The sequence below is a fragment of the Mercenaria mercenaria genome, chromosome 16 (genome assembly GCF_021730395.1).
Source record: "Mercenaria mercenaria strain notata chromosome 16, MADL_Memer_1, whole genome shotgun sequence".
Taxonomy (NCBI): Eukaryota; Metazoa; Mollusca; class Bivalvia; order Venerida; family Veneridae; genus Mercenaria; species Mercenaria mercenaria.
In genome coordinates this window covers 28527373-28545986 of record NC_069376.1, presented here as the reverse complement: position 1 = coordinate 28545986, position 18614 = coordinate 28527373, and the positions used below count along the sequence as shown (strand labels likewise).

General features: G+C 34.9%; 1 protein-coding gene across 1 annotated transcript in view; it reads right to left on the bottom strand.

Moving 5' to 3' along the window:
* LOC123540018 (uncharacterized) overlaps positions 1–18403 on the bottom strand; it is a 110063-nt gene extending 91660 nt beyond the window's left edge. The window contains exons 1-8 of the mRNA XM_053525834.1: positions 17413–18403; positions 7749–7832; positions 6439–6611; positions 5074–5216; positions 4254–4391; positions 2453–2869; positions 1268–1354; positions 88–171 (exon numbers count right to left, since the gene is read on the bottom strand). Coding sequence (XP_053381809.1) covers positions 88–171; positions 1268–1354; positions 2453–2869; positions 4254–4391; positions 5074–5216; positions 6439–6611; positions 7749–7832; positions 17413–17841 — 1555 coding nt within the window. The 5' untranslated portion in view covers positions 17842–18403. The remainder of the gene's footprint in view (positions 1–87; positions 172–1267; positions 1355–2452; positions 2870–4253; positions 4392–5073; positions 5217–6438; positions 6612–7748; positions 7833–17412) is intronic.
* Between the last annotated feature and the right edge of the window lie 211 nt (positions 18404–18614).

Sequence of the window (18614 nt, the reverse complement as noted above, 5' to 3'; positions counted from 1 at the left end):
CTAATGTATATGAATATGTTAATAAAATACATATATTTTTGGTACTATAGACTGGGTCGTTTTCCCAAAAGGTTTTCCTTTATTTACCTTTATAAAGTTTTTCCTTCCTCCTGCTGCGTCGAGAACTATAATCTTCCGTGTCCGACTTTTCACGCTCATCATTCTCTTCATCTGTAAACAAAAATTATCTTTTAAAAAAATATTATCAGTGTCATTCTAAAATGTCAAATTTCTTTATATGTAAGTAATAGCTTGATAACTGATATACACTTTCAAAGACTTTAAAAATGCCTCATCTATATATGGCAATTATTTTATTCTTGCAACATGACGTATTCAAGTATCCTTACAATCACTTATCATTATAATGCTGCACAGACACAATCATAGGGAATTATTATTATTATTATTATTATACCAGATTTATATAGCGCCCTTTTCATGATAAACACGTTCAAAGGCGCTTTACAGCAACTGCAGCCACAAAGGGCGCGAAAATCATCCTCTACTAGTACAGACACAGAGCGATCTGACCAGAGGGACAGAGTGAGACAAAGCCCCCACAGAGAGATCAGAAATCAGATACAGGCTTGTCCGGCTAACTTAGCCTAGCTCGTTGCGAATAGACAGCCTGGTTCTTTAACGTGCCCAGTGTATAGCACTGATACACGCAAGGATTGCCTGGGTTCCTGACCAGTACACCTCTAGCTGGGTGGGAAACACTGAAAAGCGTTTCTGAAAATTCCCGAGTAGCTGCCGGGGAATGTGTTGACTTTCCAATTATTTATGGTGAAAGAAGACTAGGTGCCCTGTCATGCATTATTTCAGGCCTGGGCGGGCACCTGAATAGAACCATTGGCCTCCCGTAAGCCAGCTGAAACTCCCTCACATGAAGGAATTCTACAGTCCAAGCAAGGTTTCAAACCCACAGCAATGAGGGGCAAGAGATTTAATGTCAATGCTCTTAACCACTCAGCCTTGGAAATCCCTTTACGGAATCCGATATGTCAGATTCCCTAAGCAATGTTAATTTAAGCCTTAAGCCTACTGGCCGCAGGGGATTCTGCCTTTGCAAAAAGTACTGATCAAGATAAGTCTGCACATCCATGCAGGCTGATCTTGGTCTGCAGTGTTTGCTAGTCAGTCAATACATTTTCCAAAAACACCACTTTGAGTAACAAATGGTACTGCCCATGGCAAACTGAATGATAAACCAGTCCATTTTAGAAATTTAGCAGGGTAAAGGTTGAATAGAATTACAACTAACCTGAGCCCGATTCTACCCGTCTATATTTCGGCAAACGATGCCCGTGCCTATCATATCTGTCATAACTTGCAGCTCTACGACCCTCGTCTGAAATATATCTCTTATTTAGTGTGATTTAACATTATATATTACTTCATTACAATCAACAGGTCTTTTCTGTCTAGTATTTTATCAGTATGCACATCATTAGGCATGTCTGTATTCCCTTGGCAAAACAGATTTTTTTGTGGCCATACATTTGGATGGGCAACTCTTTAATTTTTTTTTCCCAAATGGTTATATTTTCATCAAAATATTTTTTGTATTGTACCAAATGCTTTTTGGATAGGATATTTTCATCCAGTTGTGTCCTGCACTGTGCAGGATAATGTTAGCCTTTATCATGCTAGACACCATTGGTTTTGCCTTTGCGACCAGCGTAGATCATGATCAGCCGGCACATCTGTGCAGTCTGATCATGATCTGCACTGTTCGCTATTCAGCCAATATCTTTTTTTGTAAGCACCCCTTTTAATAGTTAATGGTACTGTCCAAATTGAAAGATGGACAAATCCATTATAGAAATGTAGCAGGGTAAGGGTTAATAATCTTTTTTATTCTATGCTTACTTTTCTCAGTAAAAAGATCCCACCTTTTAATTGCATAATCTGAAACATCGCATCAAACATTTACTGAGGTTGATATTCATGTGGACATGCTTATCAGTCAACTACTTTTATCGTATGGAGATTCAAATCAAAGAAGTTATGTCATCAAATACAGAATATACTGTATCCAATATGGAAGCATCTTTCCAGCTTTGATGGTGGAGGAAAACCCAAGGTGCCCCACCATGCATTATTTCATCATGGTTTGCCACTTGGGTAGAGCCTACCATCTTCAGTAATCCAGCTAGATGGCTTCCTCACATGAAGAATTCAATGCCCCCAATAAGACTTGAACCCATTTCAACTCTGAGTCAGTGGTAGGCAGCATGTGATTTGAAGTCAGCGACCTTGACCAGTCGGCCACAGAGGCCCATAATCATGTGGTACAAATTGTGAATCTTAACATATGGTAATTTTGATAATCTTATGGAAAAAGACTCTCCTTCTGCATACAGGTTAACATTTCATATGCCTAGAAGCAATATGTCACTCATACTTCATATTCTGCTATATCTGGTTCATTTAGAAAGAAATTTACCATCACTAGCATTGTGTCCAGATTTCAGAGTACCATCAAGCATTCCTGACTGAGTTTTACTCCAACTTGTAGCACCACTTTTTGGAACATCTACACCATCAGGATGTCCCTTTCCCCTCCCACCACTAAATTTCTGTCGCCGTTGGTTACCATTATAATCATCTTCTTCATCTGTGTCATCTTGACCTTGAATATGAACTCTCACATCATTAGGGTCAAGGTCATAATGTCTTCTGCCACTATGACCTTCATATTGACTGTCAAGGTCACCTTCTCTGCCACTGTGACCTTCAAGGTCATGACCTCTTCTGCTACTGTGACCATCACCTAAACTTTCAAGGTCACCATCACTTCCATCTTGATGATCGTATCTCACATGTATATCCGGTAAAAAACCATCTCCTCTGTTCAATTTCTCTGCAAAAATAATAAAAACAAATAACTGTTTTTGTTGGATGCTACTTATCAGTGGTCAGACTACCAATATTATTGTTTTTTTGTTTTTTTTACTTTCTACCATAAAACTGCTATTTCTATCATTTTCAAGAGGTGTTTTAACAGGAGAGTAAACTTGTGTTAAAAGTGAGATTTTCATGCTTGCACGCTGTTAATGCGGCCTTTTGAATATGTCCTTTATGTAGCTGAATGTAAACATACAGCCTTATAATGCATAATTCAAAATGTTGGTATTCCAAAACATTTCATGAAAACTTAGTGACCCTAATTAATATAAGCCGTGCCATGAGAAAACCAACATAGTGGCTTTGCGACCAGCATGGATCCAGACCAGCCTGCGCATCTGCGCAGTCTGGTCAGGATCCATGCTGTTCGCTTTTAAAGCCTATTGGAATTGGAGAAATTGTTAACAAACAGCATGGATCCTGACCAGACTGCGCAGATGCGCAGGCTGGTCTGGATCCATGCTGGTCGCAAACCCACTATGTTGGTTTTCTCATGGTGCGGCTCATATCATATAAACAGCATTAGCGTAATACTATCAAGGACAGCCCTTACCGCATGAATTCACCTTCAATCTGACGTCATTTACCAAATACATGAACAAAATGGCATTAATCGAAAAAATCTTTCAAATTGGATGCCAAAATTTGGAAAAGAGCATTTGATTATAACTTATTTTTCTGATGATACTAGTCTAAATTTTAATCAATAGAACTGTATGAATTTTTACTGGATTTAAACATATTGTAAATAAAAACCAGGAACTGTATATTTATCGAAAGGTGAATTACAATTGAACAAATCATTTATCTGACGTCATTTACCAAATACATGAACAAAATGGCATTATTCGAAAAAATCTTTCAAATTGGATGCCAAAATTTGGAAAAAGAGCATTTGATTATAAGTTAAACTAATTTTTCTGACGATACTAGTCTAAATTTTAATCAATACAACTGTATGAATTTTTACTGGATTTAAACATTGTAAATAAAAACCAGGAACTGTATATTTATCGAAAGGCGAATTACAATTGAACATGGGCGGGCATTTTTGGCTGTTCTATTTAGATGTTGAAAAGACTGATATCCTGGCATTTAATTTTATTTTATGACACTCCTGGAAAGCAAACCACTTATTTTTGTAGCAAACTCCTGTCAATATGTAATTACATATAAGAACTGAATGCCATTTTTTGTGCATTTATACGGGTATTAACCAGATTGGGACTTCTTGCAAATCCATGAATTGCACTCTTATACCCGTATAAATGCACAAAAAAGTAACATTCAATTCTTAAATAACACTATCAGTCTTTAAATATGACTAAGTAATACTATACCTTTGTCATCGAATTCCTTCATTTCTCTAGCAAAATCTGGTATATTTGAGACAATTCTCTCCCGATGACCGCCGTGTTTGTCAAGATGCTGTTTAATTTCATCTGGTATGGCCCCTTCCAGCTCAACCCCTGCATACTCTGGTAAAAAATTATTATCACTTTTAACAGTTTATTTATTCAAACCCATGTCACAAACTTAATTTTACTTTTATATCATATGTATAAATTAAATTTGATAGGCATTTACCATAGTTGGGATAGGAATTAGATTTCCACTTGCCAAGCTGAAAAAACAAGAATGGCAAATTTGTTTTTTGGTAGGGATTTAAGTGTGTGTGTTCAGGTTTAACATCTTTTTCAACAATTCTTCAGTCATATAAACGAAAGTGCCTACTTGTAGCAGCGAGCACAATGCCCAACTTCGTAGTGCAGCCTCACTGAAATATCATGCTGTAGACACGTGACATGATATCCCACCCTGAGTTACATTATACTGACACCAGGCTGACCAGTTCCAGCACTATCCTTTTAATGCTGACCACCAAGGGAGGAAGCTACCAGTACCATTTTTTATGTCTCTGTGGTATAATGTGGGGGTGATTGAACCCACGACCTCCCACACTCAAAGCAATGTGCTCTACCACTAGGCTACTGAGGCGGTTTTGAGTAGGATTTGAGTTTTTGTATTGATGCACCCACAAAATCCACAAAAAATAGCCCCCCATGAATATTTATGATTTAACAACAGCTATTTTGGCAAAATTCAAGATGTTTTGTGCTAATGAAATTAAACTGTAGTCTAAATCCATTCTTCCTATACCTTCCATTAATTTCTTCAGAGCTTTATCGGGATGCTGAATTTTCCAGTTGATTGGGTTCCGAGACTTGATCTCTTTCTCTGGTCTGTCTTTCTTGAAATACGTGAAACCTCCCCCTGTCTTCACAGGCTTGTCCTCATGGAAGCTGAAATATAAAGTCATGTGACATGTTCACATGTTTTCTACACCTAAAAGTATTTTTCTCTTAAAATTTGTTGAAAAAATGAATTTTGTAACTGTTGCCTATAGCATCATTTTAGTTTTTGCAAAGTATCTGTTTCAAATGGGAGCCTGAGACACTTTTAAATACCAGTTTTCACTGTTTTTGCTATTTCTCAATGCCAGATTAACACTTATATCAAGCCATGTTTAATTCAAAATAAGGGTATAATTTTTTCACAACCAGTCTGTGTAAGAAGCTTTGAATAATTACTTGTTATGCACTTACTGAATGACTTATTGGTCAACTGGTCAACAGTCAAAACTATTGCCCAAACTCCAAAGCACCAAATGCAAAGAGTTTTGATTATTGCCTTGCAATATTATAAAATTATAGTATAAGAAATATATATATTTTTTTATTTTGTCGGGTTTAACGTTGCACTGACACAATTATAGGTCATATGGCGATTTTCCAGCTTTGATGGTGGAGAAAGACCCCAGGTGCCCCTCCGTGCATTATTTCATCATGAGCGGGCACCTTGGTAGAACCACAGACCTTCTGTAGGCCAGCTGATCAATGGCTTCCTCACATGTTTTTTTTTTCCAAGTACCTTATGATTTGAATTTTTCTATCTCTTCTTGAAATGTATTGTTGTTACCATGCCAACCATATTATGCCTTAAAGTTATATAAACAAAACTTGTTCCTATTCCTTATGAATGGCAAATTTAACCTTTAGCCTGCTAAATTTCTAAAATGGAATGGTCCAATACCATTTATTATTATAGGGGGTGTTCACTAAATATTTACTGACTGAAATGCGACAGGACAGACCATGATCAACCTGCATGTCCATACAGGCTTACCTTGGTCTGCACTACTCGCAAAGGCTGCGGGTATCACTTGCTGCCAGCAGGCTAAAAGTTAAGAACATTTCCCTCTTAAATTTTGAATGGTTAGATTTCTACAATATTATAATGAAAATAGGTGTAATTACAATCAAGGCCTAAAATCTATTTGAAGTAGTGCAAGTGTTTGTAAGCAATGACTTCGTTATATTTTTCCGATTCATTTGATGGATATGCTCCTACGCCTACAGAAAATGGAAGGGCGACAGAAATGAAGCAATTTCTGCCTATAAACGGACCCATAATAAAATAGATTCATTAATAAGAAATGACAGGAAAACAAATGGAAACACCTACTGTATTTCTGTACTTCTTTCACAACCATAACACAGTCCCATCCGCATACACCCCGAGCAGAACCCTGGGAAGTTATAGATGGCGTGCCTTTTTTCTGTTTGTGACAAGAATTTCTTGTGCAGTAACATAGTGCCCACAATCTGGAAATACGTCTTTGGTCCAACAAGTATTTCCTGCAGAAATAAGAATTTAGAAAGTGAATTTGGAAATACATGTTGACTTACCCATAATTTTCAGGCATTTTCTTTCTTCATACAATCAAATATCAATACTTCTACCCAATTTGTATTTTCTATTTTAGCATCGTACTGTACATAATAACAAAACTCCAAGCTGTGAATAAGTTTATCATAGAGGTCAGAGGTCAACTTCTGCATTTCAACCAGACCTCTGTTGCAAACTGAAGTCTTGCCTACTACCTGGTGGGAAAAGACAATTTGTCTGAGTAGCATCATAATAACTTAGTGAATCCTATTCATGGTTAAGAATTTACACCATTTCCAAAAATGTTGCCATGACATTTATGGCTGATAATGATTTTTCATTTTTCCCTGTGTAAAACAAGTATTCCCCGCCCTCGATCTCCCCCAAGAACAGCATGGATTTACGAGACCTTGCTTACACATGGTTTCACATGCCCCTCTGTTCACCATGAATGGAAAAGTCTGTCTTTCAGCAACAGGCATGTAAGATCCCAAAATCAACTTCACACTGTTTCACAATTGACACAAAATAAATCATTATTTTACAATATTATACTCTGCCCTTTTTATAATAACAAAATATAAGCTCAGGTCCCATATTCTTCAAAATTTTAAGCTTGAAATTAATAGAGCTTCTGGTAAACTCTGAAATGTTAATTTTCTTTTTACTCCCTCATTCCTATTTTACAACAGATTGTCATGAAACTTTGCATGAATGTGCACCTGACAGATATAGACAGCTTGACAATTATTTTCATCCTAAACAGTGGTTTCATTAGTCATTGAAGAAGGTGGAAGTTGCAAAGTAGAAACTGGTTTAGCGATCTCCAATTTACAGCAAAGAAGCAGAGGCTTCAGACCATTACAGCCTGGGGGGGGTGGGGGGGGGGGAGGGTATCCATGCCCCTTGGCCCTTAATGAAACTCCTGCCTAAAAATTTGCTTTAAATTATGAAAATATGGCAAAATGAATATTTGTCTTTCTCAAGTTCATGAGTTTCAGACTTTAAACATTGATGAATATGGACCCTGATCATAATTCTAACCAAAAATGTTTTTTAAATTTTGAAATATTGTTTATCACAAAGCTGTTGCTTTAAGGCCTTACCTGTTTAAGAAAGGACAATGACGGTGCATAGGGAAGGTACTGCAGACTCTCTCGTACAAACCCAACATCCTCAACATCAAACTCCTGAAAAACATGTCATAAAGAAAAAACTTTAGCTTCATTCTTGCTTAATATCTGCTTAAAGAAGTAAGTGGCATGGATATATAGAATCGGCTAGGTATATTGTAAAATTTGATAATATAGATCTACATCAACAAGGATTCTCATAATGGCAGACTCACTAATACACTCGGCTATTATAAAATGTGTGCTAAAAGAGAAGTGAAAATGACTGAGAACAGCGGATGCACAGACTTGTTTATGACTGACAAAACTGGATACACAGATTTGTTTACTTTTGAGGAGGGCATAACAGGTGACGAAGAAACATGTTTTGAACAAGGAAAAAATCATGAAAAATTTAAGCACAAACATTTTATGGAATAGCCCAATTAACAGGCTGGTAATATTGCCCGATCGGGCTTTCGACAATAAAACTTGAAAAATAATGAAGATATTTCTTTCAAATTTGGTCCATTTATTAAGCATTACATATATGATACAAATTAAAATAAAAATAACTTGGTTGCCTTCAGTTTTGGTAGAATTATTTCCCCTTTTCAGATTTTAATGACGCATAATTTTTGAAGTCCAAAAACATATGTTCTAATGCTAAGTTTAAAACAAAAAAGGGTTCAATGGCTTTCTTAAGCTCTAAATTATTGCGCTAGTACATGAATGTATACATTTTACTGTGCTTTCACTTACAACATTGTAAAAAAATGTTAGCTGTAAAAAAAGTGTTCATACATCTGCACTAAAAACAAATTATTCACCCTAAATATATAGAATAAAGGTATTGGCGCACAAGTTTGGAGCAATAGAAAGCCATTGAACCCTTTTCTGTTTAAACATTGCATTAAAAACTAATTTTATTTGAGCTTCAAATATTATGCATCATAAAAATCTGAAAAAGGGAAGTAATTCTAACAAAACTGAAGGCAACAAAGTTATTTCTATCTTAACATGCATCATATGTTATGCTTAATAAATGGACCAAGTTTGAAAGAATTATCTTCATTATTTTTCAAGAAATATTAGTTTTTATGTCGAAAGCCCGATCGGGCAAATTGTTACCAGCCCGATTAATTGGCATAACAGATGACAACAATAATTTCTATTTCAAATTTTCAGCAGACACTTACATACAAAAAAGCACCGTCGCTAATAATAATGTAAAAATACAAAAGATCTATATAAGATAACAAAAAATATGCACCCACACCTTTCTCGTGCAGACCTGTGCAGTATAAATCAATTTTTAAGTCGCGAAAACGAGTAAAAATTAAGGAAAATGTTAGTATTAGTATATCTATGCTGCGCGCTGCAAGATGAAAAATGATTTTTCGAGTAATAAGTACGTTTAAGTAATCTGGAAATGTTACCAATACAGAATAAAGTTTTTCACTTTAAGAACCGCATTGGTGCCCCCATTCATTGCAAATGGAGTAAAGAAAAGTAGGGGAAGTAATTCGGGAAATCCTAAACTATTTATGAAGGCTATATACCAATAAAAGAATTTGTTCTTTGTTTCATATAAAATTCAGCTACTTCAGACCAATTTTGTTACAGTTTCTAGATTTTCACTCCGTCGTAGACCTATTTTCCACAAGATATCCATACATTTGCTTCAAGAAAACGAAAAGAAAAAGGGGTGTTGAATAGTATGCAGTGAAATGCAAGTCAACTGAAGTCAGGTACCCTCATATTGCCGCATTTCAGAAAGCGGTCCGCAGAATAAACACCCTACTTTCGTTTTCAAGTAAACAACTCGAAAACATGCGAGTATTAGCATGAAACGTGTCCTATTTTATGTAAAATTCATTCCACGAGTGAAATAATGCCCATTTGGCCCCCGATTTACGCGCAAATGCGCGAAAAATGGAAAAATTAGGATTTATTTATTAGGGACTTCTTTCGACTACACCACGGAAGCACATTTTGGACCGAATTACTGCATTATAACCTGAACAATCATGAAAAAATCGTTCTTTTTTCCAATTTTTTACATGGAAAATGATTAGATGTAGATTTGCTAAGATATGCAGGATAGTTATAACAATTATCATCACGATAGATTCTATATAAGACAGCCAAAAATGGATTGTTTAAAAAAATGGTGTTCAAATGGCTGGAATTTAAAATGAACTAGGGAACACCAGATAAAAAGTTTTATTGGCGATAAATTCAAAACTGATAAAAAAAATTACAAACATTCGAAAGTTCGTATTAGGGCTTATTCTAGACTCTGTTGTAGGCCTATAATCATGCTTGATGGTAGGCCCAGGCTACATTTCCGGAGATTGTTTTAATAGTAAAGAGAACTATATCTATGTATATCTGGTATTTCCAAAGTGACCAATTCAAATAACAAAGTCCATAAGATGCCCATATCTAACTAACTAAAATTTCATTTGGTTTTAAAAGAAAATCACAATTTCTTCATCAAAGTCAAAAACTCCCGTTAAGAAGTTTTCTAATTGTGTGAAATCATCTACATCATGGACATTGACATTTGTATTTTCCTTTGATATTTCTTTAAAGGTGCCAGCTTTTTTAATATAGATCTACCTTCTGTCATTCTTAATAAATTTATTATCATACTTTTATCTTCCATTTACTTGAAAAGTATTCTGAATACTGCAAAAGTATGTATATGGAAGTACAGTAATAATTATTAAGTTTGGAATCATTTCAAACATAGCTCCGTAATATAGGAGTGTTTTCATGTTGTTGTTTTGACGGTAACTCTGACTTGAATATATTAGCCCGAACCAAACTGAACTTATAGTTATTTAATAATTTAAGTCTTTGTCAAGCAACTTTTCGAAAGAGGGAGTGCTTGTTTTTCTTTTAGCTAACAGGAGGCAGGTTTCTCTAACAGAAACCTTAAAAAACGTAATATGTCTTCATACTTTTTCTTCTATTACTTTTTTTCAAGTTCATAAAATTTTGAAGGAGCTTCTGGATAAATGTATGTTTATAAATGCAAAAATGCAAAAATCAAACTTAAATAGTGTTTAAATTCATTAACTCTGTCGCTTCTGATCCAATATGGCACCTGGAAATATTCCTAAAAGAAACATGCTAAAAGATATTTTATCTGCCATCGGATATCTATCTTTCAATTTTATCTATTTAAGATACATACAAGAGCTGTTTTATACACATGTTTTTAGACTTAAGAGGTTGTGTTAATGTTTGGATTTGTGTAATTCAAGCGAAAACAAGCCTTAAATCTGTATCAAATATCCTAAGAGTTACTTAAGCAAGATACAAAACTCTTAAGATTATTTAAATCGTCCAAATCAAACACTTCAAGTCCATATCTCGGCCCTCCGCACCGACCTGATACTTGTCAAGTGTTTAATTTTAGATAGAAACTATACTGTCCTTAGTTATTTCAAATATTACATTTAAGCTATTTGTGATGATGATTTTATAAATAATACGAATTTTCCTCCTTGCTTCCAATAAACATGTTCTAATAAAACATGGTCTGTTTTGACTTTACCTGGTTTGTTTTACAATGAGAAACTCTATTTTCTTTTCCATATTTAATGACCGGCAAATCATTAAGATAAACAGAATCCAGTGAAAATCATGAGCATATTTCTGACTTCACGCGGCCCCCTCTCCTGATCCCGTCTCTATATAATCTTTTATTATATACCTATATAAATTCTGTAAAAAATCGGCTTGTATTTCACAATTAAATATGAACAGACAGACAAAAATTCCGTATTGTACCTTTTAAATTCCGTATTGTATGCTGCCGGACTATTTTCATTAATATGCATGACCTGACACAGTTCTATAAATATCACACATAAAAACTTCACTAAGTTCCATTTAATATCGATAAACATTGAAGATTTCGTTCAAGAACAAAACAAAAATCAAAATGGTAAAGGTATATAATAAAAGGGTCATTATAACAGTAGCTAGATCTGGGACTTTGTATTCGGCTCTCGTGGATTTTGCAAGGTCGGATCACACTCGGCGCTTGCGCGCCTCGTGAGATCCAATCTGGCAAAATCCACTCGAGCCGAATACTGCATCCCAGATCAAGCTACTATTATAATAACCCTATTATATTCTCATCCAAACTTTGTGTCGTTAAGTTAAAAGGCTGTACTTTTTACTTAAAAGCAGTTTTATGAACACATATACATTATACATGTGTATAAGTTTTTTTGTTTTGTTTTAAAAATGACTGAAACATGAGCTTCGAAATACAGCAAGTCAAGCTTTTTGTCCTTCTATAAAGGTACCAAAAAACGTATACGCTAGTTGCCTCGGTATATTATAACTGGATCATACAAAGGGCGAAGAAATAATAAATGAAAAAACAAGATAATACAGTCTTATGAATAATTTACATAAAAAAAGTAAAACAATACTGCCTGAATTCAGAAATAATCTAGTTAAGAATTTACTGGGTAAAATAGTATAAATTTTAATGTACAAATGAAAGGAAAGTGAAATTTGTTTCGCTTCCCCGCTACATAGCAACTATGTATTTTGAAAGGCTTTCCTGTTTTTTCTTCTTTCTTCTTTTTCGTTTGTTTTAAAGTGCGCATAACGCTTTAAGAATTTTTATTTGCTATAATATTTTAAAAAAAGGTTTATATATTTTTAAATCATATCGAGAAAAGTATATAAACTAACACCTTTTTATTTTTAAAGGTCTCTTCAATCTTTAAAAAGATCAAACAAGACTGATTTCAATGCTTACGAATTTAAAAGGTAGATAGCTCAATAAAGAAAATAGAAAATTCCCGTCATCAACTTTTGAACGAGGTTTTGAACAAGCTAGGGGTAGTCCGCTGTACCCAAACGTTTTACCCATGTTTGTACGCTATCCATTTCTCGAAGGAACTGCGTCATGCATTTTTTAGAAGAAAAAAAAAAGATCTGTTCCACTTTTTTTACCTTTTTGTATGTTGAAGCGGGTATCTCTATAGGGTATATATTTAATTTGCAAACAGATATCAAATTGTTGTGACATATTTTCCACGAGCAGAGAATACTGTTTGAAATTTAAATTCAGTAAATGTTTCACCCCTTAGCGTATAAGACGTGTTCAAAAATTATTGGTGGTTGAAGTAATTTGATTCCGTTTGGTGATGTATATTGTGACATCATTAATGTTCATGGGGGACTTACGTTTGTGGATTTCGTGGTTTAAACAATCCGCGGAATTAAATTTCAACAAACAATTTAAAACTTACATTCATTTTATGTAAAAAAAAAATGAAATCCACGAACTGATATCCACGTGAAATAACCGTTTTTGCTTAAACCAAGAATTTCCGTGTCCTATCTAATAAATGACTTCATAGTACAGCGGGTTTTTTTCAGTCACAAGTGACTGAAATCATTTGTTTTATCTCGGATCTTTCCAGAAATGTATACGGATTTGCATAGACTTACAAAGTCTGTTGAGATCGAGTATTTTTTAATAATGTTTATTTCTTTCTTCATAACGACGCCGATGTTTTCTCAGAAATGCCTTTATTTTCTCTCTAGGCTCATGTCAAAAGTCATTGGAGTCTTATATTTTTTTTTCAGAAAGTACTATGAAAGAAGACTTATGGCAGAGATCAAAGGACTCTATGGTGCCAGACTAAGGTTTGCATAATTTCTTAATATAAAAAAAAAAGATACTAACATTTTAGGATTTTAGTGAATAAAATTACATAAAGCATTGAATAGAACTTTAACCGTTTATTTTAAATATAGTGTTTTTTACTGTTATATATTAAACTGGAAACTATTTACAAAGTATACGCTTTTCAACTAATGCATTAATTTCCGTTTCATCTTTAAATATTTGATTACATGTCTGAATAACTTTATTTTAACTGTACAAATCTTTGATGGATTTTTGAATATTTTGATGTGCAATTTTTTATCTAAATTAATAGAAAACTATTTATTTTTCAATCCACTTATGAATCGGTGCGTTTTAAAATTGCAAATAAATTAACTATCTTATCACCACACGTGATCATATATTTACTATTCATGATATTTATTCAATCGAACGAAAGGATGAGCATTCATCAAACAAATTGACTTTCACATAGACATTTAGGCAAAGTCTGAAGAGCCCATTAAGCTGTCAGCGCGGTCGTTATTTTCCTGCGTTTAGTGAAAAGAACTAAGACTTTCTTTAGAAAGTTTATCAATGTTGAATTAAAATCGTATGCAACTCCTAGTAACAAAGTATCTTTCATTCGTTTTGTCCTGTTACCTAACGAAAATCTCATAGATTTATGTTGTATTTAGAAAAAAACTACATGTATATCTAAAATTTAAAAAACAAAAACTTTTGAAAAACGTAAGGAAGTAAGATACCAAGGATGATCATTTAAACAAGATGAAAATATAAAACGTTTAATTTGATAAACATACAAATGAATAATCACTGTAAAAACTATTTATGAATTGAGGAAAAAAAACTGATATTTTAGTGAACATAAAAGTGTGGTTATTCTATTTTTTTTAAACTACATGTATTTAGGCCTTATTTCTTCAAACCTACACAACAAGAACTTAAGACGCTGTAAATATGATTAAAGGGTTGAGGTCAATTTGAAGTATATCTTATATCTATACAACACATGTTTTCAAGCTAAATCAAACAGGTCATTAATACTTGTTTCTGAAAAAAAATATTCATAATACCCAGATACGTAGAATGTGAATTTTCACTTTTTACGCCCTGGTCGATGCAACATAGAAATAATAACTGAAAATAAATAATCAAAGGTATTCCGATACCTTAAATATTAGCAGATAAATCAAGTTAACTTTAAAGTTAACAGGTACCCTGATACCTTAAATATTCAAAGGAATCCAATTCCTTAAATGTTTACAGGTACCATACCTTAGATATTCACAAGTAACACGATACCTTAAATATTCATAGGCAACACGATACCTTAAATATTCACAGGCAACACGATACCTTAAATATTCACAGGCAACACGATACCTTAAATATTCACAGGCAACACGATACCTTAAATATTCACGTCGAGGCACACTTGCCTTTAATATTGACAGGTACCCCGATACCTTAAATACTGACGTCTGGTATGATTAATTTTCACCTTCTGAATGCAGACTGTATAGAAATGATAAAATCGATGGCTAATTTACAGCAGCATTTTCATTATAATGACAGCAACAGCGATGAATTATGTATTATTAACAGACTTAATCGAAGTCTGTGTGAATCTCTTTCGAAAAGAGGGAGAATAATTTCTGATATTGACACTCAGTTGTTTGATTATAGCTCTATAATTCATATTTGAAATGTTTCACACGTGTATTGCATGGAGTTTTTCGTGGTTTCAAAGAACAAAAGTACACTTGAAGTCCAATTTACGACGGTTTATTGTACAAGCGCAAAAGTGATTTTTAGTTTACGAGAAATCCACGCTTCTTGTAATATGATATGTTGTATACCATGTCCCTATGAATCTATATGTTCAGTTTCTGCAGGGTCATGCAAGATTTCAAAGTATAATGCAAATTGTTTTGCACAGTTTCAGCGGTTTTGCTCTAAAAGTAAAAGTAAAGTGTTTGTTTATTATGGTGTCACCCCTACTGAAGGGGCCAGCCAGTTTGGCTTATGAGACACCTACATTACCTCGATTCCTATATTTTTAATGCCAGGCACCAAGCAGGTAGGCAATCGGTAACCATTATTTAGCTGGTGGCTCACCGACAGGTCTCTCTTCAGTAACAAGACCCGCCTCTGACAGGGCTCGAACCCAATTGCAGGGCAGGTGCCTTATCCATTAAGGCCACCACAACTCGGTTAAAAGAACAAAATTAAATAAATTACTGCATGTGATGGAGTTTTCATAACACTGAAAAGAGTGGATCGAGGCCGGAGACGTTTGAAACTGAGAAGTGCGACAATCACCACACACTGCAAGATGGATGCAAATAAAGAGGTTGAAAATGTGTTATATTCTAGCATAGGCAGGCTGTCGTGAAATCCCACACAATCAGTATGTCTAACTGTTAGGGTTTGGGAGTAACCACAGAGCAATATATTATTTGAACATGTCCGAAACATTGCGGAATGCCCAATTACTAATTTCACTTGGACTTTATCATGGACCCCTTTATAAATCTCAAACACCATTAAATCCATAAACTTTAGAAGTTTTATATAATTTTTCGTACTCCTATAGAACATGTATGGTCAAAAACCTGAATTTTATTTCTGAAACAGTGTATAAGATTCTTTCACTAGTTGTAGGTGCAGATGGGAATATCTGGCTCGAGGGTAACTGTTTAAGCGGTAACGAGGCCCCTGCCGAGTTGCCGCGTTAACAGTTACCCGAGAGCCAGATATGCCCATCTGCACCTACAGCAAGTGATTGAATCTTTTTCTTGCATGCCATATTCAACAAATAACAGTAAAAAATAAATTCAAACAAATGATTTTCTTATAGCACTTTTTTCTTATAGTAGCATACTAACAAAGCTCGGGAACTTTACGTCCGTAAACAGGAAGTACGTCATGACGTTACAAAGTCGAAAACAACGTAATAGTTCCGGTTTTGTTTTATCATCTGCATTAAAGATGGAGTTTTCCAGCACCGGTGAAATCACCAGAAATCCAAGTCTGGTATGCAAGAATGATATTTATTTTTTAAGTCACCGTATGTTCATTCACAACTTCGTTGTAAAAAAGCTTCGTTTTAACAAAAGTAGAAACTGGCAGGTACTTGAAAGTGCAGCTCCCTCATTGGTCATTTAGAATTCCTGATGTCATGTTAAAATTATGACAACGATGACACCAGAGATTGAAGTCGCATCACGGTGGATATGGGGGGAAAGAGACGAAGGAATAGCAACCAACAGAAACACTTTATACGAACAAAGAAACCTAGCCAAGAGATAGACGGAGCTAGTTCCCGGCTGGGTCTTTATCGCCCCAGTTGGCGCACCTCTGGACTTTGCCGTTGTGCGCCGAAACGTTCGAAGAATGTGACGGAACCGGCAAAACAGCCTTCATTATATTCTACAACATTATATATGATGTTTGTTTCTATACAAACATTAAAGATATTATATGACAACACGTTTGACATTTTATATATAAAATTATTATCCGTATAAAATTATTAGAAACATAAAAACATTACCAACGATGTCGCTCAAGCAAACAAAATGTCGAATCCAGAGCTTGATTCTGACATACCGGTATATCCCCATTAAATTTCAAAGCGACATCATTAAAATTGCGTGAAACATATTATGAGAAAATACAGCTGAATTAAAAGAAACATACACAAGTATTATCTCTTATCCTGAAATATAAATTATTCTAGTAAAATGTCTTACAAATGTATACAAGACCGTATATTGACAATCGGCAATTTCCGTGTTATTCACGTGAACCAATTCGGCATTATTCTTCGGACGTAATGTGGCTCAATGTACACACAACTTTCCGTAAAAACCGGAAAATGCCGAAGTCGTATACGAATAATCCTTAAACTGCCGAGTTGGTCCATTGTAAAGGTTTGACAGTTGGGGTTTGGTATGATTAGGTGAAACAGAATTTACTCACCAGAACTCTTGAACTGTCGAATTTCGCTTTCAGTTTATCGTCTGGTGGGTGAGCAGGTGGGTGTTTTAACGGCGGGAACGTTCTTGTGAGATCCGGTCGTGCCGGCGGTGGGGCTTTCGGTAACCTCCATTCCAACGGTACCTTGGCTTGGCCCGACTGCTTTACGTTCCATTTGGCTCGGTATATTGCCTCCTGTAGTGTGGTAAAGGTATCTAACTCGCGACCTAGGGCATCACGGAGAATAATCCGAGGGAAATTACTGCGCCCTTTAGCTCCCTTGTCACCCCTACCCCAGGGCGCGGTATCGTCGGGGGTATCGGACTCGCGGAGACGGTCAAGGAGTCCAATATCCAAATTTATTCCACTTATGGTACGAAATATATCCGGTAATGTGTTTTGAGTTCTCGTGTCGGTTTCAATAGTTGGCATTTTCAAAACAACTACAACATAAATCCTGAAGTCGAATGTGTTTTTTCTTGGATAAAATGAATTTTATCACGAAACGAAACTTATTAAACTTGCCGTACTTTCATTTAAAATCTTACATTTACACGTAAGAGATATCGCTATCCAGTGTTTACAAACACAAATAAATAATCTTAACGCCACGGTGTCATTAAGTCAAATATTTAGGAAACAAATAAGAAATCAAATTTTTTATTTTCAATAGATCTTCCTTTGATTCGACTGGATCGATTTCTATCACCAGTTCAATGAAAATGCAGTAAAAGTAATTTCCTTCACGGATGTGCGTCCCAATGGCGTAAGCCAGTTGTATACATATATGGAAGTGTTACGTTAATCCATGTCATTTAATTCCAGTTGAGTTTTTATAATATTTCTCAATGTATTGATAAGGGTCCGTCCTGCATACAAACATGTTAACTTGATTAATACATCGTTTTCATAAAAGGTTTTTTAGTCCACATGAAAAATATCATTTCGATTTTTCCCCTCATCTGAAAAGAGATCCAAATTTAGCGTTCGATTTATACTAAACATGTGTTCTAATTAAAAAGTTAAATGGAAATAATATAATCTACTTATTTGAATGCAAGTACACGAAATGAAATTGAAACGACTGTATTTTGCCTTTCTCGTGAAGTTAATCAACATCAAATAAAGCCCTGCCTTATAGACATTTGTGCACTAACTGAACCCAAAGACTCTCAGACGAGACTGGGACGCAACTTGTTATAATA